Source organism: Sander vitreus, chromosome 1, assembly GCF_031162955.1.
Source record: "Sander vitreus isolate 19-12246 chromosome 1, sanVit1, whole genome shotgun sequence".
Taxonomy (NCBI): domain Eukaryota; kingdom Metazoa; phylum Chordata; class Actinopteri; order Perciformes; family Percidae; genus Sander; species Sander vitreus.
In genome coordinates, this window is record NC_135855.1 from 14,669,843 (window position 1) to 14,697,191 (window position 27,349).

The 27,349-nt window shown below is 41.7% G+C and overlaps 1 protein-coding gene across 1 annotated transcript; it reads right to left on the reverse strand.

Moving 5' to 3' along the window:
- Positions 1 to 4,929: 4,929 nt before the first annotated feature.
- On the reverse strand, positions 4,930 to 27,349 carry LOC144534450 (mothers against decapentaplegic homolog 6-like). Its single transcript, XM_078276416.1, has 4 exons — positions 25,915 to 27,349; positions 24,010 to 24,063; positions 23,022 to 23,099; positions 4,930 to 5,919 (listed from the first exon to the last, which is right to left on the reverse strand). Exons 1-4 carry the CDS (start codon positions 26,654 to 26,656, stop codon positions 5,282 to 5,284), a joined length of 1,512 nt encoding a protein of 503 aa, XP_078132542.1. The 5' UTR covers positions 26,657 to 27,349; the 3' UTR covers positions 4,930 to 5,281.

Below are 27,349 nucleotides of genomic sequence, written 5' to 3' on the forward strand. Positions count from 1 at the left end.
TCAGTAATATGCTTTGTTTGTATGTTTTACTTGTATTTGCTCCAATGTGTGAGCGGTTTTGAGAGTGACTGCAAAATATTAAATAAAATGTTGTAACAGAGGAATGAGTACATTTAACAGTCAGCTTAGGGGTGCCTGGTTATGTATATATATATATATATACAGAGGTTTACTCCTTGAAGCAGCGGCCGTGAGTTTGACTCCGACCTGCGGCCCTTTGGTGGATGTCATTCCTCCTTTCAAGTCTAAGCTGTCCTATCCAAATAAAGACCTTAAAAAGATTCAATTATGGTATATTTTCATTGCAAGCAGTGTGTGTAAATGTTTCAAGACTTATTGAGAAGTTCAGAGATGGATATTTTGACACATGACAGATAATAATTATGATTGCTTAGTTCATAAAACAATTCCATATATTGTACATCAGTCACTTTCTATGACCTTTGCCTCCTGGATCAGAACTATTTTGAGGAAACCGTCAGGTGAATTGAATAAAGAACTCTTTGGGTGATCTAAGGGGTTAAACAGGATTTGAAGAGTCTCTTGGCTGCTATTCAAGAGGCGAGCAGCTTCAGGCGGTACTGGTCGCGGCTCACAGCAGCTGAAAGAGAAGGCTGTCTCCAACGCCTCCCCCCCTCCTGTGTCTCTGTCTCCATATAATTACACTATGGCTGACAGACATGGTGCTTAAAGTAACAAAACAAAGACGGACTGGAAAATAAACAGCACCCTTAGTCCTTTATTGAAAGGGCGAGCCTAAGATGTGCAGGCCTACATTGCTGAGTTTTATAATAATAGTTTAGCAGAGAGGAGAAATAGTTCACAGTGAAGCAAAGCCATGCACATGGAAACCATAAAGGTGACACTCAGTCATCCTATTACTCATGTCCATGTATTAACGAGGTAACAAGAAGCTTAACCACAACGGTTATTACGGTATTATTGTTTCATTTCCAGTGACACAAGTGAGTCATGGCTTTGCAGTTTGGAATTAGTTTACAGTGATTTCATGCTTTAAATTTCAGAAAGAAAACTGACAAAACGCTGTGTGTATGTGTGTGAACACAAGAAGGTTGTTTGTTTGTTTGTCTGTGTGTGTGTGTGTGTGTGTGTGTGTGTGTGTGTGTGTGTGTGTGTGTGTGTGTGTGTGTGTGTGTGTTCTTATTTAACTATATTCGTGGGGTCCAAAAACGGGGAATACAGTATACTTGTGGGGTCCGGACAGCTTTGTGGGGCCAAAATGCTGGACCCCACAACTTTAAAGGGCTGTTTGAGGGTTAAGACTTGGTTTTAGGATTAGGGTTAGAATTAGGTTATGGTTGGGGTAAGGGTAAGGGTTAAGGTTAGGCATTTAGTTGTGATGGTTAAGGTTAGGGAAAGGGGCTAGGGAATGCATTATGTCAATGACGGGTCCCCACAAAGATAGTGAAACGTGTGTGTGTGTGTGTGTGTGTGTGTGTGTGTGTGTGTGTGTGTGTGTGTGTGTGTGTGTGTGTGTGTGTGTGTGTGTGTGTGTGTGTGTGTGTGTGTGTGTGTGTGTGTGTGTGTGAGACTCTGATCCGGTCAATCAAAGTTAAACACATTTTTAGTTGGAGCCCCAGACAGTGTGAGTTTTGGGAGGGCATGCTCACTGTCACACTGTCATGGCTCACTGGAACAATTGAATAGAACAGAGTCATTGTTAATGTTATTAGCAACACCTGAGCTTCTCCTCCTGTGTGACAAGTCAACATGTCTGCTGCGAAAAAGGCCTCTTCAGACAGCAAATTTGGACTTGACTACACTTGAAAGTATGTTACTGAGCACAATCAACCAGAAGATGTACCATTTTCTCATAAAGAATTCAAATATCTTTTTTCATGGTTGATCCAAAAATATCAGCTTTGTACACAAGCTCCTTCATAACCTCGTATGGCAAACACAGGGAGAGACCACAAAAAAAGCAGTTAAATAAACTGCAAAAAACATAAATTAAATTGCAAAAGAGATGAAATGTGGACAGCAATAAAGTAAGTGGTGTATGTGAGTGGATGTGTGGGAAGTATGGTGTGCAGGTGATGGTGGGAAAAATAATAAAGGAACCAAACAAAGCACATGGGACAGAAGGTGGCAGAGGACAGTATGTAGTGACTGGGAGCATTGGGCCCATGGTGATCTCAGTCAGCCTAAGTGGATGGCCGTTGATTGCAGATTGACGCAAAATCAGCCTGATTTTTATTATGACACAAATTAAAGTATTTACTCCGTCCATCATACAGAACGAGAGCGTACTTAGTTTGTACACATATCACTCTAACATACATTTATTTGGGTATCACAATGATTGATGAGACTAATCTGAGGCTTCTTTAAACAGCTTCTACATCGGTGTCATTGGATGTTTACTCTTCACTTACTGATGACTCCGCAAACACCCTCCATGTTAACAGGTAACTTTTTACTCTGAGTTGTCCATGAGTTGCTGAGATCTGACTTAATTTCAGCATTTTCAACAGGCCACCTCAATAATCCTTGATTAGAAATACGTGTGTCTGCCTTTGTTTAATAAACTCCAGGCCACGTAACAGCTTTTTTTTTTGTTTTTCAATAAACTGCCAATTGTTGATTTACATGTTTTGTGACTACTTAGGACCTGTCTGTCATTATTTTTCTTTGGTTGAGAGGACATTAATAAACACTGATGTGCAATCAGCAACAAGACAGTGAGGAGACGGCTGAGCTGTCTGCGGCTTCACACAAGAAGGCTGGGGAGGTATCGATCCAAATGCACTCTGAGCAGCAAAGTGACAAAACACTGTCAAGATGATGATGATGATGATGATGATGATGATGGTGTGATGAGAGAAGAAGGGTGTTGATGTGGAGGTTTAGTGTTTTTCCTCTGGTGATCACTTTTACCGCTTTAGATTTCTGCACGGTTGAGATATAAAATAGACATACCTACTAATATTTCCTTACCTTTTTTGTGGCAATCTGTTTCCTAATTTATTTTAAAGTGTTCATATTATGTTTTTTTTGGGCTTTTTCCCTTTCCTTTTGTGTTATATATCCTTTTGTGCATATAATAGGTTTACAAAGTGAAAAAGCCCAAAGTCCACCCCAAAGGGACTTACCATCTCCAACAGAAAACACTCTAAACAGCTCTATTGTAGTCCAGCCTTTACTGGGTGACAAACGTGCGTCACTTTGTAACACACGTTATAATGCTCGCCTAGCTGCTAGCGTGGTTAGTTGTTCTTACCTAGCTGCTGCGCATGTGCAACTCCCAACAAAGATGGAACAGAAGTGAGATGCCTCACTCTGTAGCTAAAACAGAGAGCTCAACACACAGGGTGAAAAGAGGAGCTGCAGCAATGTGCAGTACAACAAAAATATGTTTTTTTTGAAAATTAAACCATGTAAACCTATTCTGGTTCAACCTCTAAATACAATTATGAACCTGAAAATGAGCATAATATGAGCATTTTAAAGAACAACTCCTTTGCTGACCTCAAGTGATGTACAGGTTACCATGACATCATATGACATGACATCCAGCCCTTTACAGGTGCCCCAAACCACAGGTTGTGAACCACTGCTCTAGACCATGCATTTCAAAATGATCAATACAAATATAAAGCATAGGGGATTTGCAGTTTAGAAGCTAAAACTTGTAAACACTCTGGTATGTCGCTTTAAGCTATTACTCATCTTGTTTGTAGCAAAAACAGAAAAGGTCTTCCATTAATTACCCATCTCTGATGTATTCATTAACATAATTATAACATCATAATCTGGACAGGGATAATTATATGGTGAAGGGGTGTAGCTCGAGAGCCAGTGGCAGAATTCGCCCATTTTCCTTCAGTTCACAGTGAGGTCAGCACACACCGCAGCCCTGACGACGAGGGCCAGAAACCCTTCTCCACCGCTCGCTGCCTGGGATCCGTTTCATCGTCTCCATGACTCTGAATCCTGACAAAGGAAAACAATTAGGAGACTAGGCAGGGGTGTTTTCAGATGAGAAAACCAAAAAAGAGAAGAGAAACATGGTAGGTTTTTTGGACTAGTCCTGCCAGCAGCAACTCTCCCACCCCGATCCCTCCTCTGAATCCTTCCATTGTATCCTAACCACAAATCCCACACTTTGCCTGGAAAAGCAGAGAGGAGACTTGACTGAAATATACATTGGAATTTTGTGTGTGTGTGTGTGTGTGTGTGTGGGAATGAGCTTTTATGAAAGGTTTTTATCCAATTCTGGTTGTTGTTTTATACAAATATGTGCGGTCACATAAGGCTTGTATCATGTGGACGCGCCAACAGTTTTGTTGTCATTACTTAGAATTCCCCATGGGGGCGACAGAAACTACGCACTATGGCTTTCATTGCAACACATTGTCAGGGAATGTAGCTAGCTAAGGTGTTATCAGAAGAGCTAGATTTTACAACACCAGATTGGAAACTTGTGAGAAGCAGTTGTGTGGAGGTAAGCCCTCTCCACCTCTTCCACTAAATCCACCGTTCATCAGTGTTTTTTTTTCCAAACTGCTTCCAGACCTGAACTGAGAGCAGCTCATGGCATGTACAGTATGCATTTGACTGATCCTTTAAAAGAAATAGTTGCTAAACATGCTTATTTTCTAAAAATCAATACCATTCTCATATCTGTCCACTAAATATAAAGCTACAGCCAAAGATAGTTAGCTTAGCTCAGCATAAAGACTGGGAGCAGAGGGAAACAGCTAGCCTGTGTCTGTCCAAAGGTAAACCAGCACTTTGAACCATTCCTATAAATGCTGAAAAGAGTGCCTACGGCGTAAACAGAATAATGTTTGTTTGCTTCAGGGGAGAAAACCGGCAAGTGTTTGTCAAAGTCGTAACCAAACCCTGCACTCAAGTGCTGACTCATCCATAGCTCAGGTAAAAGCACTTGAGACCATCACAGAAACCTTCATTTAATACAAATACTTTATTGACAATGTGTGTATGGCATACTTTCTGATGGAATTGCTAAATCATGAGAACATAAACCAGGTTTGTCTTATCTTTATAGTTTATAATTGCAAAATGACACTGAGAAACTGTAATGCATATATAGAATCAAAAGTGCATATTCTTGTTCCTTTTTTGTTTTGTCCATATACACATTACACTATACATAAATAATTGCATTGTAAAAATGACTCAAGTATTTACATGTATAATATATTTTATATAATATATACATTTTATATTAAATCTAGGTAGATTACAATTAGGATACTGGGTCAGAAAACCTCATGTGAGTCTGTGTGTCTGTGTGCTATCTGTGGTTGTTGAGTAGCACCTCCAGCCAGCACGGACAGGAGGTGATGAACTGTCTGGAGTAGCAGGGGCCCCATCCTTTAGCAAAACTGATGCGAACACTGTGGGGGTCCCAGGGCCCCTCCTGGCACTCAGGCTTCACACCGTGCTGTGCCATCCAGCTGGAGCGATCATAGTCAAAAACCTTGAGGGAGAAGCCGGGCATCACCCTCTTCACACTCAGCCCTCGAGCCCTGGGTGGGTCCAGAGTGGGTGAGTGGACAAACACTGGGTGCTGGCTGCGGTTGTACAGCCACACTCCGTCCGGCTCCCGGCTCAGCACGATGCCGTAGCCGATTTTACTGCGCATCTGTTGCACACTGCTGCTGCAGTTACCTCCACTTCCATGGCTGTGGTGTCCGTGAAGACCCGATGTGCCGTGGCTGCCAGGGTCGTCATGGCGGCTGTGGTAGGCGTTGGCGTGGAGCTGGCCCAGGCAGAGGCCTGTGCCCTGAGGTAGGTCATAGAAGATGTTGAGCGAGGGCTCGTAGGCTGGATAAAGGCGACCCACGCGTGTGCGCTGCTCCCAGTAAGCAACACTGCACCAGTACGAGCGGTGTCCGCCGGAAGTCGAGGAGCCGAGGGAGGTACAGGTTTCTGAGTGGAAGAAGAGAGGTGGAAGAATTAATATTTGCATCGGTTAGTGTTCATGTGCCCTAATCGATACTCAAAACAAGTTTGACTTACAAGACCACCACAGTGTTTTCACACTGCAGCAGAACACATGCATTCCTCAAACCAATACAATATTTTGAAGCAGTCTATGGTTTTAACTTGCAACAGTAGGAAGTTGTAGATGGCTTTCACTTCCATTTTACAAGACAAAAGAAATTAATTTCTCAGTCTGCTTGAAAATTCAGTACAACCTTAAACATTTAGACCTAAAGATACTGTACATAAATGTCTTAGTAAGATTTTGTGTCACCATGAGCCGCCAAGTCTCTATACGCTACTATGAAACACCATTCTTCTAAAAGACATTCCCTCATTTGGTGGTGGAGAACACATCGCTCTACCAGAGGTGCCTAATTGGGTTGCGATCTGATGGCTGCAAAGGATTAAGAAATTAAACAATACATGCACACTGTTATTTTGCTCCCAATTCTTGTTTTATCCAGACAGGGGCTGCAAATTACATCTGTTATATTGCTTATTCTTATGTTACAATGTGAAAAAATAAATGGACGTGATGACGTGTTGGCCACAAATGATCTTCCTGAGGAAAGTATAAAAGAATAATTGGGAGCGAGATGGCAGTGGGTGGGTGATTTTCTGTCTTTTTGTGCAGATTACTGTTACCTATAGGTCCTGCAAAGATTTCCTGGCCTGGTCATTGCCCTGCAGTAAATGATTCACAACATTTCCATACAAATCAAACCACTCAGTGACCCCTTATGCTATGTAGGGAAGCATATCCATTTACTGTTTCTTCAGTCATTTATTAATATTTTTCCTTTAATTTGTCATTCATCTGAGTATTTTGAAAAGGTGGCTAAAACTGCCAACAGTGAACAGCCCACTTCCTCCTCTGACATCCCTCATCATCTCCCTGCATAACACTCCTTCAGGTCCCGAGGGGAGCAGCAGAGAGGGGGTTGGGGGGTAGGGGTGGTGGTGGAAAGCATTCAGCTCTCTGTCAACCTAGCGCAAGCCCATGAACCCTTGACCCCCCCAGCCCTCATGCTATCAGCTCACATTAACTCCCACACAGAGTGATGCCATTATTTTGCTCCAGAGACTCTATTGACACAGAGGATTTAAAGACCCATGTGCCTGTGGCCCCATTCCTTTCATATTCCCGCGAGCAACCCCCCTCTTTATCCACCAGGGGCCAGAATGGCTGCGGTCCTTCTCCCATTAACAAGCTGCTTTTGGGTGAAACCAGGACCGAGATTAGGCTAGGTGTGTTATGTTTGCACAGCGGCCATTTTCATTTCAGGGTGGGGTGGGGTAGAAGAGGTGGTGGTAGTACGGGGAGCTGGGAGGAGGAGGAGGAGGAGGAGGAGAAGATGTGTGTTTTTACGCAAATACATGCACACACACTAGATGATGAGATAGGGCCTCACACATGCACATGTACACACACAAATTTGGTCTTCTGATCCAAACAGTATGACTATAACACACACATGCACACACACACACACACACACACACACACACACACACACACACACACACACACACACACACACACACACACACACAAACGCATGGACACACACAAAATTGCACTTCTCATCTGAGGCCCACGTGTGTCATTAGTGAATTCCAAGCTGGCAACTCCTGCGGTCTGGAGTTTTTACAGCTCTCCAATAAGAGAGCAGGCTGCTCAGCTAGCAGGATCTCTTTCTTTCTCTCACTCTATCTCTTTCTGACTCTCATACACACAACACACACACACACACACACACACACACACACACACACACACACACACACACACACACACACACACACGCACACACACACACTTTTACAAGCCATGCTCTTCCCTGTAATAAGGCAACACAAACATGTCTGGGGAAACACAGGGAGACTTTATGAGCTCATGATCAAATTAAATTAATTCCCAAAGAAGACATAAAACAAACTGGGACTTTTTAGGGTTTTTCAGACATAGTACACTTTACTGTAATTCCCATCATATAATGAATTATGCTGCAGATAGTATAGTATTACATCCTGGCTTTTAAGTTTCTAATGAAACCTAAACTCAAGAATATTATGAGATTTAGTTTTTGTGCACCACATATCTGGACGAAACTCCCATAACTCCTGTTTAATCTGTTTAAAGCAACACTATGTAACTTTTCCCGCTTCAGTCCCCCTACAGGTTGTCTCATTGGAACTACAGCTGCAGCTAAAAGTTATATAGTGTTGCTTTAATTCTATTTTAACTTATTTTTTTCTTCCATTTTATTTTATTGTTTTAAAATCATATTTATGTCTTTTTATATTGTCTTGTGTTTCTTTTATATTAGGTCTTAAGGCCTTTTATGTCTTATGTAAATTGCCTTGTTGTTGTAGGTGCGATACAAAAAAACGTACCTTGCGAAAAAGATTCTTGAAGAATTCATATTTATAATTTCGAGTTACTATTCAATATTTACCAGAGTGTGCTTCTTTGCTCATATGTATATTTGTTTATTTACTTATAATTTTCTTACTTATTGTATTTCATTTGTGCACAGTTTCAATTACTGGATTACAAGTATCACTATTGACTTACTTTATTTTAGTTTTCTGCCATGTGTAACAATCCATATACAGCCTTGGGGAGCATTGAGGGATAAAGAAAAAGCCAAGAAAGTCATTGAAAAACTGGCAAATATGGATGAGAACAGAATTTCACATTAAGCAATGGCACCACAGTCTTCTGGAGATTGACTGACATGTTGTGAAGTCAAAACCATTCAATCTGGATTTCCACTAGTGTTTGACAGCCCGTGTGGTACAGCATGTCATGTTTAATGTTTCTGGCACACTGACATAATGTCATCATACTCAGCCAGGCTATCATCCAACTAAAGGTATAATGAGCTTGTGTGAGAATGACGAGGGAGAACATGGAGGGAGGGAGAAGAAGGGAGGCGCGGGTGGGCAACTGAACTTCATCAATGGAATTTTAAAAGACGGGTTCAAACTGGAGGTTATCAGCATGTTTATGTTTGAGCGGAGGAAGTCGAAAAAAACGCGTGTTAGTGTGTGACTTTGAGAATGTGCGTGCCTACATCTGTATGTGAGGGCTGGCAGCAATTACAGCGTCCTGCAAGCATTTACACCAAGCACCATTTAACAGCTCTGTTTACCAATTAGATAAGTAGCCTTTGTTATTTCATTTCAAAATCACTGTCTCTTAGTGCCAATCTCATGGAAACACCTCGGTACACTTCACAGTTGGTTTTATCCGAGGCCTGAACAAAGGTGGGATATAGGTGGAATATAAAACAAATGACTCGCTGAAATGAAATTACAATAATCGACAAGCTAATTGCATTAACTAGTTTTGTTTTTTGGACTGATAAAAAGCAGTGCCAATCAAAAGTTCAGGGGTCAGACAGGCAGTTTCCTGCCGGCTCCCCACAGACTGCCGAACCTGGACTTCAAACAATGACAGCAACACTCATTTTTCCTCTTTTTTTTTCTCCTCTTGAGTAGATATTAAAGGAATAGTTAGACATTTTGGGAAACACCCTTATTTTTTTGCTAAGACTTTGATGAGAAGATTGATACCACACTTATGCTTTATCTATATGGTAAATGTGGAAGCAAATGGTTATATTAGCTTTGCATAGCATAAAGCCTGGAAACAGGGGGAAACGTCGAGCCTAGCTCTGTCCGAAGGTAACAAATTCTGCCTAGCACCACTTTAAAACTGTATATCTAATTGTGTTTAATTTGTACAAAAACCAAAGTGTTGAAACAACAATCTGTGGTTTTATTGGGGGATTATATATTGGCTAGGAGCAGTGACTTCCTGTAGTTTCCACTGGTTGCCTGACAACCTCATTGTGATGACTCCAGGAAGTCACTAACCCTAACATTACATTCTTAACTTGTAATTTTTACACTTTGTTTTTGTATTAATTAAACAAACGAGGTACAATATGTTCATAAGTGAGCTTTTGAGGGGCTAGTAGGTGGATTTTTACCTTAATAGAATAGAGGCTCCCCATTTCCAGTCTTGATTCTAAGCTAAGCTAACCAGCGTCATATGTAACAGACAAACATGAAAGTGGAATCGATCTTCTCATCTAATTCTCAACTAGAAAACAAAAAAGCTTATTTCCCAAAATGTCGAACTATATCTTGAAACTCCCTCACTTTTTTTGTATCCCTCCAGTCTGAGCAGTTGAGGCTTCCTCCTGCTAACCTTAACCTGCACAGACAGGAAGAAAGTAAGGGGAAAAAAGGGGAAATAGAGGAGTAAAAAAGAGAGACTGGGTGAAAGAGGGAGCGGGAAAATGAGAGGAAAAGAGAGAGAGAGAACCTGCCAAGCATAACCAGCATCCACGGAAAAAATGAAGGGAGAGAAGGAGACTGTGAGAAAGAGAGGGAGGGAGGGAGACCCTCGTCTTTCATCCACTGCCAAGGATTAGATTCCCCTCCAGTTATTAGACTCTTCCACTGTGCTGAAAGAAGTGGGTGGGTTGGGGAGAGGGGGGAGGGGGGCAGAGGGACGAGAGGGGAGGATAGAATTCAGTTACTGACCATTGTCGGACGCCTCTAAGATGCTTTGTTTTGATTCAACTTCCTCAAATTTCCTCCTAAAGCTAGAAATAAAATAAAATAGGGGGGGGGGCACCCCTCCCTGGCTACAAATGGTAGGTTCTGTGTTGTTTGAGACAACTATCATTACAGGGCAACTTCAATCCAGCAAGCCACATTTAGGCTGGCGTCTCGACTATCTCTGCCATCAGAGGGCTGCGTTATCGCTAGACACGGGCTGTACAGTCCAACACAACGGGGCTCACACACACACACACACACACACACACACACACACACACACACTAAATTCCAATGTATATTTCAGTCAAGTCTCCTCTCACACACACACACACACACACTCTCTCTGTCTCTCTGTCTCTCTCTCTCTATCGCTCTTTCCTTCTCTCTCTCTTTCCATTGTAAAGTGGATCTTGTGATGTAGCCTGCTGCAGTGTGCAACTAGACATCATTCTCTGCGTTTACACAGTAAAAAAACAATTCTCTAACAATGATCCATTATTTTATACAAACAGACGTCCACATTCCTTAATCCTGCAGGTCAACCGAGCCACAGGAAAGTAACTGTGTGTCCCTGTAAAATTCCTAGGAAGACGTTCTTGGAGCTAGTTTAAAAAGCTCCTCTAAGAGGAAGAGAGTAAGTAACCAGTTTCCTGCATTTCTGCTGCTACTTTAAAGTGCCAGACAACTTAAGCCAAGGAATGTCTCAGGTTTGCATACATCATTATTGTATCCAGGACAAACTCTACTTTCCTGTCTTATAACATCCACCAAAGTTTGTGTTTTCATTGTGGACATGAAACCACTGGAAATCCAAATAGTTTTCACCTCAGTTTTCACCTTCTCCTAACTCTGATGTTTGTGAAACTCATAATGAAAGATGACACTTGGGAAATAAAAGATGGTTTCAGGAGATATAGAATAGATTATATACTGAATTATGCACTATTGTTGACATTTGTTCCTCTGTTTTACTGACAATTTACAGTTGACTTTGGCAGAGCTTTCACACTTTTTAGAAAACACACAAGAACAGTATATAGACTGTGTTCTGGTGGTCATTAATACACATAAACTTTGTAGCAAGTCATCACCCCTTCTCTATAAACTGTTGGTGTAGCTTTGTCAAATAAAGGCAAAAATGCCATATAACAGAAATGTGGACATGTTCCAATCCAACGTGTGCTTCTGTTTAGACTTTACGTTGCCTCGTTCATATACGTGTTAGTATGCACAAGTATGATCTTTAGACTAGCTACTTGAAAAACCTCAAATTAGAAGCAAACTGAGAAAGCGTGACCTATAGACCTATTGTTCTTGGTTTAACTTCAATAAACTCAGAATGAGGAACATTTACTAAATACTGCAAATACTGCATACTAGTAACGTTTCTGCAAAGTGACTTATCAGTTTACAACCAATCTCTCCACATTCTCTTGTATGTCTGTTTTTAACAGATGGATTCAGTGGCTCCAACACATGATAACAGATTGCATTGATGCAGACTGTTTTTCTTTTTTTTGTGCACAACAATCTTGCCATGAGAGATTAATCGTGGTGATTTGTCCGTACGACGCTTCTGTAGTGCTGCATTTGAAAAAATGCTGCGCGTCAAAAAGCTGGCCGATGCCCATCTTTATGCAAATGAATCCATTGAACGCGACGCAACTATCCAGTAGAAGTAGATGAAAATCTTTTAAACTGACCTTTGTCGATCTGAAATGAAGACAGATTCAGCAACTGTATGGCCTATTTCTTGCTTAAAATGTTTTCAGAAACACGTTTCGGTGAACTATTTTCATAAAAATCTGAGATCGTATTCTCAACGAGCTGCCATGACACTCGGTTGAAATTCTCGAGCAGCCAGACCTACGTCACGCATTCGTCCAATCAGTCAAAATATTTCAAGAGTTTTCTGCAGGTAAACACACTGCAAGGATTGCTCATTTTATTAATCCCATTTGACTGCGAGCTACTTCACCAGAAGGCTTTGTTAGCTTGATGAGCAGCTAAAGAGCCTACTTCTTTGATTTCTAAAGGTGGACCAAAATAATGGCCTGACACTGAATTAATCTGAGAACTAATTGTGATTGGGTGTGTTATTGGAAATCATCCCTGATCTGATTTGTATTTCCTTGAAGCAGGTTAAGTTTCAGCGCAACATTTGCAACTAGTGCAACTTAACCAACTAAGCAGGACGAGGGTGGGACTGACGCCTAAATTATACTTCTATAGTACATTAAGGTTTCACAGCAGCTACAGCATGCAGTGATTTATTGTTCTGCACAGGCTCTGTTGCTGCACCAGTGTTAAAGGAGAGTGTTTGATAGGGGTGGAACGGTACACAGAAGTCACGGTTCGGTTCATACCTCAGTTCAGACATCACGGTTCGTGGTTCATGTCTCAGGCTGTCCACTGAGCTAGCTGTAACAGCTTGAAGTGTATAAAGTAAGATGTAAACAGTAATAATAAGTACCCTGCATCATCTCCAGACTCCATCTGTAGGGGAGAGCCGGGACAGTTGAAACACTTTTTAATTAAACGTAAAAAACGATCATATCGCACTGAAAGCTAATATTTTGTCACTAGCAACCTACACCTGTCATCTTTCAAATACAGTTGCATTTTCAGCTTTGAACAAAACCGTTCAGGAATTATTACAGCAAAAGTGGGACGTGCGTAATGTTTCATTCGTCCCTCCTGGCCGGGACAAATGAAACAGCATGGGGGGACGGATGAAACATACAGTTTAAGCCATTTAAACTTCCCACAACTTCAATATTTTACTACATATCATGAATGGTACTCCCAAAAGGTGTTATTTTAGATAGATTGTTGCTGGGCTATACGTCTTCGTGAATGTCTGTTAATAACTAATCACCGTCATCATGAAGCGGTTATTGAAATATCATGCACTGTGGATGATTCTGCCATTTTTATAGCTAGAACAGTAAGTTTTCCCATTTATATCATGTTTCTATTGTGGAAAATGTCGTTTCACTAGGTTTTTACGTGGGTTAGGGCACTGCACATCCAAATAAGTGCCCTTAACGACCCACAGCCCGTCAGTCTCCATAGGATAACATGGGAAAACTCGACCCCGTACCTGGTGGGCTCAAATATATTTTCATCTTTCTAAAACTGCTTTTCCATGTCTCACCTCCATAAATTATTGTATAAACACAGATATTTGTGCATTTACTTAAAATACATGGAGTTACAGCCAGGTCGGGATGGTTGAAACAGCTGTTTCAATCGTCCCGACATAGACATATGCCATTATAGCTTGTTTTGCTTTCCATTTAAACAAGCATGCAATATGAAAGTCTGGGATTGTGGAGAACACTAAATGGTCTACTGAATAAGTATGTAGTCGAACCTTTAAATGAAAAACACTCATTAATAATCGGCTTCGGTTACACAGAGCAGTTGATGAGTTTTGATGTTAGCTTCACACGCTAACGGCAGAGCTAACAGCTAATAGCAGAGTTAAGCTAACGGCGGAGCTAACAGCTAATAACGGAGCTAAGAGCTAACGGCGGAGCTAACAGCTAATACTGGAGCAAACAGCGAAGCAAACGGGCCTGGAGGCCATTTGTGGTCGAGGCGAGAAGGGATACAGCTACGTCCGTGTTTTGTTGTATATGGAAGGGACTAGTTTGCTTCGTGTGGACTCACTGGACCGACTGACTCGACATGTAGGCGGAGCTCGGGAGCTTCAGAGCTAAGGGCAGGGCTACAGATTAGGTGTCCCTAAAGAACCGCGTGTCTAACAGTAGTTCCGCATTACATTACTAATAATTTGCACGCAAGTTTTATTTATTTTTATAGCGTGTATTCTCCGTGTAAATTCATGTACCGAACCGAGACGCTCGTACCGTTTCGGTTCAATACGAATACATGTACCGTTCCGCCCCTAGTGTTTGATCAATGGCTGTGCATTCCTGCTATTTCTGATGTAATCATGTTCATTCATAAACAGTGGTGAAAACAATCACATCAAAGTCAAAGTGTGCGCTGGAAATAGCTTTGCTAGATGAGCGTGAGCTAATCTGTTGACCATTTTTGATAAGGGGAACATTCAGCCTTCGCAATGTTGTCTTCACTATCAACAAACACAGAAGCTCAATAGCTAGCCTGTGTAGCCCCTATACTGTAAATGTGGTTACATTTTTCAAGAGTTACTTACAGATGCACCAGAGAGACATATACAGGTATCATTATACTGTGACAGAGACATAAATCCGGCTTGACTAAAGACACTCCATGAAAAAAAGATATTGCGTATTGTAGCTTTAAGAATAACTGGCCTTAAGTTTATGACTCAAAGAAAGATGATTTAAATCTGAATAGAGACACAGAAGCAGCGAAGAGTAGCAGCGCTCTGCAGTTGACAAGCCTCCCCTCCCAACACATTCCTGGACAGGCCCTCTTCCTCGACACTTCCTCCCCCCGCTTAGCCAGTCACAGGGGTCAAGTTGACAAGTCTCTCATTGAGCCTCACGTGGTCCGACTATATGGCCTTCACTCCTCACAACATAATTACACAAATGTATTGGTGGAATAGATCAATTTGTTCCACTATGAAGAAAGAATTATGAAATTCCTTCTAAAACTTGATTCGGGAGAATTATCTGAATGTGAAACTCATGTGTGGAACGCATTGATATAAAAAAAAAAAAAAAACGAGGCTGTGGACTGAAAATACAATGCACAATCACTATACATAACTCACAAGGGAGTGACACAGGGACTGTGAAACCTGAGAAATTAAAAGATTACAACTTCATTGAAAAATGAAGTGTAATCCATGATGCACACACATGACTTGGCAGTTTTAATAACGAACTGAACAATGATCAATAGTTACTGAAAGCTCTGTGTGAAAGATAAGTGTGTGTGTGTGTGTGTGCGTGTGTGTGTGTGTGTGTGTGTGTGTGTGTGTGTGTGTGTGTGTGTGTATATACACAACAGTCCTCATCAAAGTTGGATAGCGAAGCTTAAATACTGTATGTGTTTGTCTGTCAGTGTAGTTCTCAATATCATGGGTGAATGCTCAGCACAAACACACAAGCAATTGTTCTCACTAACAACAGGCAGCTACATTGCCTGAAAACGTATGAAAATGTTGCTTCCGTCATATATACTTCAGACTTAACTCAGCCTTGCACTCAGAGCTCAAAGCACAGGCGACAGCTTCCTACATTTCATAAAGTCAGAGAGCCTGTCGACATCTGCAAAGAATCTTTAGGTTCAGCAGCATGGCAGAATTCCATTAAAAGCCAAATTGCGGGTTGGCAAAAACTCTGAGGGAACAACGGAAAGCCACAGCCAGCCCTGTAATTTAAACCTTATTTTAAATTGTGATGGCCTGACTACATGGACTGAAAAAGAGGGGGCGAGAATAAGAGTTGCAAAGACAGAGAGAAAGAGAGCAATAATGTGTGTACAACAAACAGTAGAGGCTGCGAGGGCAGAAGTAGAATTAGCACTAATACAAAGAACAGTAAAAGTGGGCTAAAGTGTGAGGGGATAGCAGAAGAATGGAGCATAAACAATATTGTGATTCAAACAATATGAGACAGTCTCTACTTGATAATTAGGTTTCTTCCTAAATCCATGAACTTGGAGAGGTCATGGCCTGTTGACTCCGTGTCAATCAATAAAAAGGTTGAAAATATAAATATCTGAAACAAGCTTCTGTAAACACAGTGTTACCACAGACACATAAAGCAGGGTTGCATCAACCAAGACCGAATGTACAAAGACCCAGGATCAGACAAAAATAAAGTGTTCAAAAATAGGAAATGAAATAAATACATTGGTGCTTTTGCTTCTTTCTTAAGTTGCATGTTGGACGAACCGCATTGATATCGTATATCCTTTCCTGCTCAACCTCAGCTACCCTCAAGTGCTTGGAGTATTTTAGAGGTATGCATGCTGACTGTTCTGTGTATCCACGCAACAACATTTATAGGCTACGTATCTTTCGACACTGACAGACATTTCAGCATTAAAGCTTTGTTGATGACAATGCTCTATTAGCTCAGAGTTTACAGCTTATTTATACGTGTGCTGATTCAATACAGGTGATTGTTTTACAAGTCAGGATTAAGCTAAGCTAGGAGGCCCTGATCAGTTTTATGATGCAGGGAAATAAAGTGAGGGAAGTTAGGTTTCTGTGTTTTTTGTGTGGAAAAGATGACAGACACATTCTGCGATCAGAGATGCAAAGTAGCTTTATGAAATGTAGTAATAGTTAGTCTGTTCAACCTGGTTAAAGTTCAACTTCCCACATCATTGAATACTAAGAGCTAAACATGCTGCACTTCTTGCCAATACGCTGATTAAAAAAAAAACCTTTAACCTTCCCAATTACCTTCAAACATTCCATTCTTCTACCACTGGAGTCATAGAAAGGTGGTGGGGGTGGATGACGTACAAAGAGCAGGACTTTGACACCAGAAAGTGGGGTTTGCATCCTGAGTACTATGGTTAGATTGAGGCATTAAAGCACTTTGGTAAAGGTCAAGGAAAGATTGTTGTTTTGTTAAATATGGTCGATAATCATGTTGTGTTTCATGATTTAAATCATTGCAGACTATTTTTGCATTAAGCCAGACCACAATATTTCCTTAAAGAGTGTCGGCATTGCCTGAACGTAACCATAAAAAGTTGAATAATGCTGTAGTCACTGCGACCAGATTTTGTATCGCAAGATTGGCTATTTTGGGGAAAACAAATGACATACATTGTCAAAGATCATTTCCCTGACGTACTTCTCTGAGCATTTTTGTGAATTGCCAGTTGCCATTAATTAACAACATTTTCTTATTATGGTGATTGAAAATTTATCCGGTCGACATTTTTAATTCAAAATGTATTTGCTGTTGCACATTAGCTGTATATAAACGTAATTTCTCGGAGACAGGGTTTTAATAACAGTGTTAACATTCTGGCAGTAAGCCTAAAATGTGAATAAAAAAAAAAAAGACAAATAAAGGACCAAACTGACATAAAAGAGCTCTGAGTGAGTTGTGTGCTGGGTCCTCAGCTGCGTCCCCTGCTTATATAGTGAAAAGGAGCTGTGATGGAAAATATTTGAAGAAACGGCAAATAGTTAATGGGCCAGCACTTGATGTTGAATTCCATAGTCTAATGTGTCTCAGTCAGGCATAAGAGCAAGTGTTGTACGCGTGCCTGCAAACAGACCGGAGGTTCAGGTCACTGAGAGGACCCGTCCAGACTTAGACAGATAGATTCTCACTGGATGCAGCATAATGTGGTGTTTACTTTTTGCGTTTGCACTATTTTGACATCTTTGACTTTGACACAACATTGAAATGAAATCTACAAAGGCATCTCATTTAATATTCATGCTTCTGTGAGTCAAATCTTTACTTGAGAGTCACAGTAGATGATTTACAAAACCGTGTCCAACTGTGTCAACCTGGACTGACCTGGAAAGCTTCACACTTGCTGAGCTACACTCACGAAAAACAGCACGGTGAAGTCAAACTCTCTTCCAAGCTTGCAAGAATGTCGGCTCAGTTCCGTGTTTCTTAAGTATTAACGGTGATATGTTCAAACATGTATCAGATGTCACTCTCCAGAGTCAGACCCCTTATCCCCCTCCCACCTCTTTCACTCCAAGACCCTACTCCCCTTCACCTTGCCAATTTCCCAACATTCCTGGGCCGTGCCCTATCAGTCAAAGGGCCAATTCATGGGGTTAATGCTGCAGCGAGTGCAGACAGGGCTTTGAGACAGGATGTTTGGCTGATACCTTGCTCTGCTTAAGCAAACAAGCCACCAAAATATGATTACCGAGGGCAGAGAGGGAGCAGTCTTCTTGTCTTACTTCAGTGCATCCAGGCCAAACTAATGTCCACTAAGTAGCATTGCTTTACTTGTTTCCACATGTTCAAAAGCCAGAGCCTAACGACAACAAGGTGGACACATGTTTGACAAGTGCAATGATGTCATATGATGTAAAAGCTGACAAGGACATCACTAACTCTTTGGGCCTTGTCCTTCTGGACTCTCAATCCCTTAAAATAAAAATCATGCTATGTATGTGTGCTGTCAATGCTGTGAGAAGCATACCAATCGCTCAGTGAAATGCTGATAAAAAAAACAAGATTAACAGTCTACAGCCAAGCTAGCAATGAGTGCAATGAGATAGGCAAGGAGGAAAATTGATTTGAATGCGACTGAATCAGCGCGTCAGGCTCAGATTTAGGTGTCATATTTAGCTCATTTTTCATCAGGCTAAGCTGTACTTTGTCAGTCTGCTAGTGTGTGTAGGTAGACTCAGTTGTGCTTTGAGCTGAATGCTAAAGTGCAACTTCAATCGTTCCGTCTCACATTGTGTTCATGTAAGCTGATTTATATTTGGAAGGGAGTTTGTTCTGCTTTCTTTTCAGAAGCGACAGTGACGATTGCTCAGAGCAATTAACTGTTGTTATTCCGTAAGTCATCTTACAAAAACCTGTACAGCTGCGTGACTGTGTCAGAGATGTGGGTGGTGATTCAGATATCTGGAGCAATGCTATGGTAGCATTTTATGTTTGTTATAATCTCGAAGTACAGCTAAGGCTGACAGAAACTAATTTTGGAGATGTTTTTTGTTAAGTTTAGTGTTTAAGTTTTAACCTGTTGGTTACACCAAAATAAACATGAGAAAATCCATTAAGCTCATGAAAGACAGTACCAACCATAGACTGTATATACCATAGACTGTATATAGAATAGACCAACCGATCCTGTTGCTCTGGACGGAGACCAGTGAAGGCCATTAGAAGCACTTTTCCGGTGATGGCTGAGCGTTACTGCGCAGCCTCCAACTGAGAGAGACAACGTAAATGTGCCGCGAGCAACGTGTCTGAAAGTTGTAAGTCTTCTGGTAGCTGTGCCAAGAGAAATCTCAATCATTCCGAATATTGTAGAGACGGAGAGCGTAGGTATATGTAAGGAGATAACATAGGCACAGGTAATTATTGCTAACTAAAATGCTAGTTAACATTAGTAATTAAACTTAAACAGCTAATGTGAGACGAAACTGCCTGCGCGCTTCTCCTGTACTATACGGTAATTCCTCTACTGTGCGACAGTAAGTCCCGTGGTTATGACACAATCGTTAGCCTATTTTTACAAAAACGTCTGCTACGGAGCCATAACGTGAGCTACAAGGTAATGGAGCCTTTTATACATTGTCGTGTTTCTTTAGAAATAAACAATGGACAAATAAAGTGAATAAAATGAATGGCAGTCAATGGAATGCTAACAGCGGGTGATGGCTTGTTAGCATCAAAATGGCGCCATAGGAGGTACGCGTTGTGAGGAGAAGCTTACCGCCTTGGTATATACAGATGGATAGCTTGACAGCGACCCAAAAGTGAAGCCAAAACATCTTGATCATAATCACGCCCTTCCATGTTAGCGGATGGGACACTCAGAAAACAGGCTATCCATGTTTTTTACAGTCTATGATGGGACATGGGCCAAACTAAAAAATCGAGGACACCTCAAGCACATTTCTCCCAAAGGCTTCCGTCATTTTAGGTAGTTCTTATCACACGGATGTTTGTTCAAGTGTTCATTTCTGTGATATGTTTGGTTTTGATTAGTTATTTGATGCAATAAAAACAGGACGAAACGTCATGACAGCTCTGATTGGTTGGGCGGGTATATCAGGACTTCAATACCACCGTCCGATCACGTCTGCACAGACTCTGGCTCCAAAATTATAAGATGGCAGCGCCCGTATATGTACAGTGGGAAGAAGTGGAGACGTGTCGTCCATCTTAATAGTCTATGGTTCCAGCTTTCATGACCATCACCAAATGAGTGTGTGTTCTGGCAAACAGTGGTCATGATTATACAGTAGGTTTATGTGATACTGGCAAATTCCATTCCACGTTTTTGTAATTTGTGTATCATCACAGGAGGAGTATAATATAAGATATACAATATACAGAAAGAAAAGGGCAGTACAAAATAGTGCAGAAAGTCCAAATAATGTGTATTTAGAGAAAAGGCAGCACAAGCTTAGTCAAACATAATATACTGCTTTTAGTTATAGATTATTAATTTATAATGATTATAGATTATGAAGGTATAAAAAAGCAGAACTTTGTCTCCCTCGCAGCTAATCGCTTGATTGGTGAGTGTGTGTTTGTATGTGTGCGTGTGTTTTTGTCCTGATAGAACCCCTATGTGAGTTCTCTGAGATGATCTTATCACTGAGTCAGACAGAAATTCCTCACTTTTTTCCCCCTGTCACACACACGTGTGCGTGCACACACACACACACACACACACACACACACTGACAATAAGCAGCTGAATGTAGTAGATGTAAGCCTACTAAACTTCGAGTAGACATTTCCCTTTTCAAAGCATTACTGTTTGCTGCAGTTTAAAGGGAATGTTAACTGATTGAATGATAAAAGAGGCCAGGGCAAAGGTATGTTTGGACCACACCCTGCTGCAGCCTTTTTTCCCTGTAAAGCTAGGGTAAGTAGCTACTTTAAAAAGGAATTTGAAAAAAAAGATGCTCAAGTGCAGGAGCACATGTTCAATGTTTGTATTTGTTCTAAAGAAAACGCCAAGGCCTTTAGATGATATGCCAGAGGATCACCTGCACAAAAAATACTCATCTACACTCTTGAAAGATCTAACCAACCAACAAGTCTTTGATACAAGCTTCATGTTCAGCTTATTATACCAGCTGTAATTTTAAAAAAGGGGAGTTGTATAACCTGTCAAAGGTAACAGACAAAAGCGACATGCAGATTTCTTGGCTACGTCTGTTTAGTCTCTTTCCGACTCATGCTCTTGGCCTGAGCTCCAGTTCCTGGCTCCAGCATTCTGGTGTGGGGGGCAGGGGATCAGAGACCACACACATACACACACACACACACACACACACACACACACACACACACACACACACACACACACACACACACAGAATCACCGAAATACACCACTTCTTGAGAAAACTGATCTTTTTCATCAGTAGGATCTTAACTACACAGCCTAGAAATCACAACCTAAAACTTGACTCTTGTTTGACTCGTTTTTTAACATAACTTCCAAAAACAACACTTTTGTCAGTGTAAATCAACTTAAAAGTACTTTAGAAATTATGCAGATTTGTTACACTCAATGAATTAAATTTGATAACTTTTAGGCTATTTTTTTTTTTTTTTTAATAAACAGAGGTTTCATTATTTAGACGCCACATTTGTATTCCTGAGGTTTTGGAACAGCATTTAGACCTCCATGTTGGAAAATAAAACTCCCTGGAAGTATAGTCCAAGCAATTAAAGCATCTTTTTTTAATTTCTCAGGCCGAGAGTGGTGAGGTGTGCGTTGGGAGGACATCAGTATTTCTAAAAAGCTGGCAATGGCCCTGCCTCTAAACAAGGAAAACATAACAACTCAATCAATTATTTCAACTTTAAACATCAACTTCAACAAAAAGTTAATTTCTGGACACAACAGACAAACAAACTCCAGAAAGTCTTATTGGCGTGCAGCTGACTCTTCAGACAGGTCTGTGATGCAGCGACTACACTACACAAACTTTATAGGTGCCTATTCATCTTTCAACACCGTCCACAAGTGAGCCCAGGCAGGCTTGATCGAGTGGGTTTGTGGGTTTCTTCTAACGCTACAAGGACCTCTCCACCCGACCCCGGCACGTAAACAAATAAAGCTCCAGTTTCATCATCTAGAGGGGGCTGTTTCCTGTCCAAACGCAGCCCTTAGCCCCCCTCTTTCCACATATACACGGCACACAAAACTCTACACCTCCGCCTCATCAGAGCTGCTCGGCTCCCCCGCCCCCCAAAAATGCCAGCCTCTTTCCACTGCTCAATTGCCAAGAGGAATGGAGGGATTTGAGGGAAGAAAGAGGGAAAGAGGGGGATGGGTGGTTGGAGAGGCAAAGGGGATTGGGAGTATGCACGGGGATCTTATTGCAGCTTCATCCCAGTTAAATATTTTTGCTGTGGGGTAAGCAAAGGGAGAAAGAGAGAAAAGCAGAAAGGCTACACTGCTGTGGCATCTAGATAGTGGGAGACCCCAGACCCCCACCGAGCCCCGTATGCCTCTCTGACAATAGAAGCTTTATGCAGTGGAGTTTTTGCTTGTCTTAACAGCCTTTGCAAATAGGAAGGAAAGCACAACATAATAACACCAGTAAATGTAATTTACCCTTTCATGTCAACATTCAGAGATGATGCATGCTCTGCGTGTTTTGCATGCATGAGCGTGTGCATCTGTAAGGTCACGCACACTCACGCTCCAAAACTCCAAAACTTTTTCCATTGGTGCTTCCAAACTTATTTGTGGGACAAGTTCACTTCTTCAGGAATACAAATCAACATCTGCTGAAACAAACATCTGCCTGGTCACAAAGTTCATGTAGTTCTGCAGTAGTGATGCAAGTTACTCACCTGTGTAGTCTCTCGGCGTAATGTGAGGCGGATTGGAGGAGAGGGGGGGCACAGTTTCAGTGTTAGACAGAGTTGAGTCTGGTGAATGTAGAAAAAAAGCACAAACATACAGTAGAAGAGTGAGATACAGGTTATTAATAGAGATGTTCCGATACCGATACCAGTATCGGTATCGGCTCCGATACTGCCTAAAACGCTGGTATCGGTATCGGGAAGTGCTGGAGTTTATGCACCGATCCGATCCCATGTAATAAAGCCCTAAAGAAAATCTACGTTAAGTAGTTTATTTATGTTCTTTTTCCGTTATAACTGACTGTCAGACTGCATAATAAAAGAAAGTTCTGTGGCATTCATGTTTCACAAAGAGTTTAACCTGAGCCAGACCGACAACAAAGATAGAAATCATATCCCATCCATACAGGGATAGTAGTATACAGCTGTTAAAACATAATAAAATATATAACACATTGGTATCAGATCGGTACTCGGTATCGGAAAGCAAAAAATGGTATCGGACCATCTCTAGTTATTAAACATTTCTCAAGCAAAATTGCCAAACATTGGTTAAAAGCTTCATAAACATGAGGAGATGCTGTTTTTATTAAGTTTAATATAATTATAAATATTTGGGGGTTTTGGACTATTGGTAGGAAAAAAAACTACTTGGAAACCACCTTGTAGCCCTTTGAATTTCATGACGTTTTAAAGAATGAATAATGAAAATAACCATTGTTTGCAGCCTTCATACAGTCCCTCAAACTATATAGCAGAACGCCTGTTTGCACAAACAGAGCCTCCCTATCATAAACTCCAGATTTCAGGCTCAACAAAATAGAAGATGAGCACAGGTAAAACTCAACTAACTCTGTGTCGCTTTCAACACAAGCAGCTTTTCAAAGAGCTGTTTCCATTCTAAAAATATGACGGTGACGATACCCTCTGTGTCATTTACTGGTTTGCAATGTGGTCGCAATTCTTCCAAACTCACCCAGTGGCTTGTGTTCATCTGAATGGGACAGAGAGTATGGGGGAGGAGGTGATTCTGGAAATACAACAAAAGTTAAAGTTAAGTTAAAGGCTGTATGGTCTAAATGCTAAATTATCAACTGAGAAAAAAAAAACTACTAATCATGCCTCACATATTTTAGCTGCTGCATGAGTCTTCTACATTAGTTCTACCAGATGTAGATTATGTAAAATGATTACAATTTGCATAGTTAATTAGTTTGATATTTTGGATCATGTACTTCTTACATTTTGCAAACAAATAACTCTGTCTTCTGTAAAAAGCAATTACAATCTGCCACAAAAAAAGCTTTCTTTCCTAAAACACAGCTCAAGATTCTTGTAATCATCAATGAAGAATGTTTCAATACAACCTATAGCTCTTAAATCATTATATAATGTCAAATAAATGGACTTTATCTTCAGTCTCATCTCAATCACATAACTAACAAAGTCTTTCATCTTCAGGTAGACAGTTCAATCCAGCTGTTTCTATAGCTAATGGTAATGTAGACCATGTACCTGAATGTAACTGTGCACACTGTAGGCTCTATGTTGTTTTTCATGAGGTAATGTTCTTTATTTTTGTTTCTACCTTGCATCAACAGACAATATTTACTTAAACCTAAGGAGCTATTTGAATTGAGTACATGATGGCATAACTGTACATATATGTAGGCTTTCTTTTGAACTCCTAATGTGTATAATTCAACAGATCCAATCTGAACCTGCAAGGTGAAGAAGTGTTTGATTGTTCAGTTTTATCTTTATAAAGTTTTCAGTGAAGACATTTTTATTCACACGGACTCACATGATGATTTCTGTGTAAAAAGCAGCACTGTAAACTATGAGCAATGCAGCTGGGAGAGTCCCTTCAGTCCAAAGTGGACATGGGTTTGCGGCTGCGGCCCCTTTAAGAGCAGAGCCAGTAATTGCCGGAGTCCTCAGTCAGTCAGATACCCAGCGAGTCAGTCTGGCGCCAGCACTATGCAAACTGTATATTATCGGCACTCCTTCACCTAAATAACAAGAGGAGGACCTCCTTGTCAGAGAAAAAAAAGCCTAAGTGCAACTTGAGAGCGACCTTCAATTGGATGATGTTAGAAGCAGCAACGTTTTGCTCAAATTTAAATAAATGTGTAATGTGTTTGGAATGTAGAGAGGAAATCAAAGTAATGGTTGACCAGAGTAAAAGCTAGAGTTATAAAACTGGTGAAAATAAATATATAGCATATATTGAAAAGGAGGTTGAGCAGATGGCTAAAAGGTGTGCACTCAATTTATTTTTTGCCTAAATAAAACTGCAGTAAAACATACCTGACATTTATTCTCTGGTGTTTCAGTGTTGCATTATGCTTTAATATAATTGTAAATGTGAGATGGCGTCATCAGTAATAGCCTAACTGACGAAAAAGAAATAGCCTGATAGAAAAAGAAAAAAATCTTTTTTCGCTTGTGACGTTGTTTGCCACTTTAATCAACAATAACAACATTCTTCTTTGGCTGCAGGCAAACAACACTCTGACTGATTGGAAACTCATTAATGCCATGCTATCTGTTCATAGGGGTATATGGGCCATCAATCTATATGCTGCAAAAAATCGAATTATCATGGCGCACTTCACTTCACTTTTATGAAATTAACTTCATTCTCTGCAAGGCCCTTTATCTGAGTTCAGGCTCCAGGGGTTCTTGAGGGAGTCCCAGCCCCCCCGCCCCCCGCCCCCATGAATATGATAGTTAATGTGGTAGAAGTAACAAAATGACATGGGTACACTTATTGCTATCTTCATTTGCAAGTTTAAAGTTCTTTTCTGAGGGAAAAGGTCTATTCTACATCTTCCCACGCACCCCTGCACCCCCGCCCCTTCAATGTTGATGTCCTTACCTGGCCCACACAACCGGCTGTAGTGATAGGGGTTGCAGCACACCTTTGCGCCGTCCACTGCGCCGAAGCTCTGGCAGTGGCACAGCGTTTTGAGCCGGGCTGAGAGCGGCAGGTCGCTCCAGCGGTACACCTTACACAGGAGATACTGTGGAGAGATGTGATGAGCACCGAGCCGCAGCTCAGTGCTCGGCACCATGACACACTCGCTGGGTATCCCTCCTTTGGTCTCTACAGCCTTCACCAAGGTATCCAGAGATCTCTCCTTGAGTCTTTTCAAAAAAGCATGAGCGGTGCTCGCGAGTTCCTCCTCCAGCCCTGCGTGCCTCGGTGCGCACTGACAAGCGCCCCCTCCGTCTTTTCTCGGAGCCCAATAAGGGCTCCGAGGTCTGAGATCCCATTCCCCAAACAAACAACACGTCACCGTCCTACTGTCGCCCTCCTGTCCCCGCCGGGAGCCTCTGTGCACCGGGACGCACATGGCATCCCGGTCATCGTCAGGCTGCTCCTCTTCCTCCCTCTCCGCACTCTCAGTCAGGTCTCCAGCCTCCACCGTGTGTCCCAGAGCCGGGTCAGTGTGTGTCACCGACCGCTGCTCATGTCTGTGGAGCTTTCCTGAGTGTCTGCCACACGGACCGTTCCGTCCTCCGTCACCTCGTCTGCTTCCATCCCGCCCGTCGCTCTCGGTGACCAGACGGCTTCTCCAGAGTCGCCGTACAAGACCTGAGCGTTTCGACTTGAACATACGACAACCTAGACAGTTTTGGATGTGTCCTGTCGGCCCCGTCCGGGTCTCGGGAGATGCCACATCGATTTACACTCGTCGCGCAAGTCCGGGGGTTTGTGCACGGTGCGCACAACATGCGCAGCCGGTGTTCGCCGTGTTCTGGCTCTCCCGCAGCATTAGAAAGTAATATTCAATCATGCGTTGCGTTAAACATCACTACACGTCTAAAGAAGGAGAAGGCTACACACAGTCACTGCTTAGTGACCTGCTGTTGCCAACTCAATTAAGCCACAACTTTTGCAAGCCCTCTCTCAAAGCCTTCCACACTCCAACACTCTGGAGACCACGCACACAATCCACAAACCATAGTTAGTCCACTCGAGGAGCAGGGTCAGTTTACATTAACAAAAAGAGCATCAGAAACATTAATCCACAAGTTTTCCAGAGTTTCTCCTTGAGTTTAGTGAAGCCCTTGAACCGTAAAACCCTTCCTTCACCCGATATAGCGTAAATCCTCACAACACTGAAACTCCGATGATTTCTGAAGCTGGTGGAAGCAGTAATCCCGCTGCAGAGTCCCGGGGTAAAGCAGAGATGGTCGGGGACTCCAGTGCCAAACTCCGGAACGTATTCCGTGCTGAGAAGTTGTTTTAAAGAGAGCTGGAATTACTCCACTCTCCACTCCCCTGCAAGTCTTTTTCGGACGCACTC

Excerpts from the sequence above, each read along its gene's own strand:
- LOC144534450 (XM_078276416.1), bottom strand. The coding sequence starts at position 26,656 with ATGTTCAAGTCGAAACGCTCAGGTCTTGTACGGCGACTCTGGAGAAGC. Across the intron at positions 23,100-24,009 it reads AGATGAACACAAGCCACTGG|ACTCAACTCTGTCTAACACT; the intron begins GTGAGTTTGGAA and ends TACATTCACCAG. Across the intron at positions 5,920-23,021 it reads TACGCCGAGAGACTACACAG|AAACCTGTACCTCCCTCGGC; the intron begins GTGAGTAACTTG and ends TCTTCCACTCAG.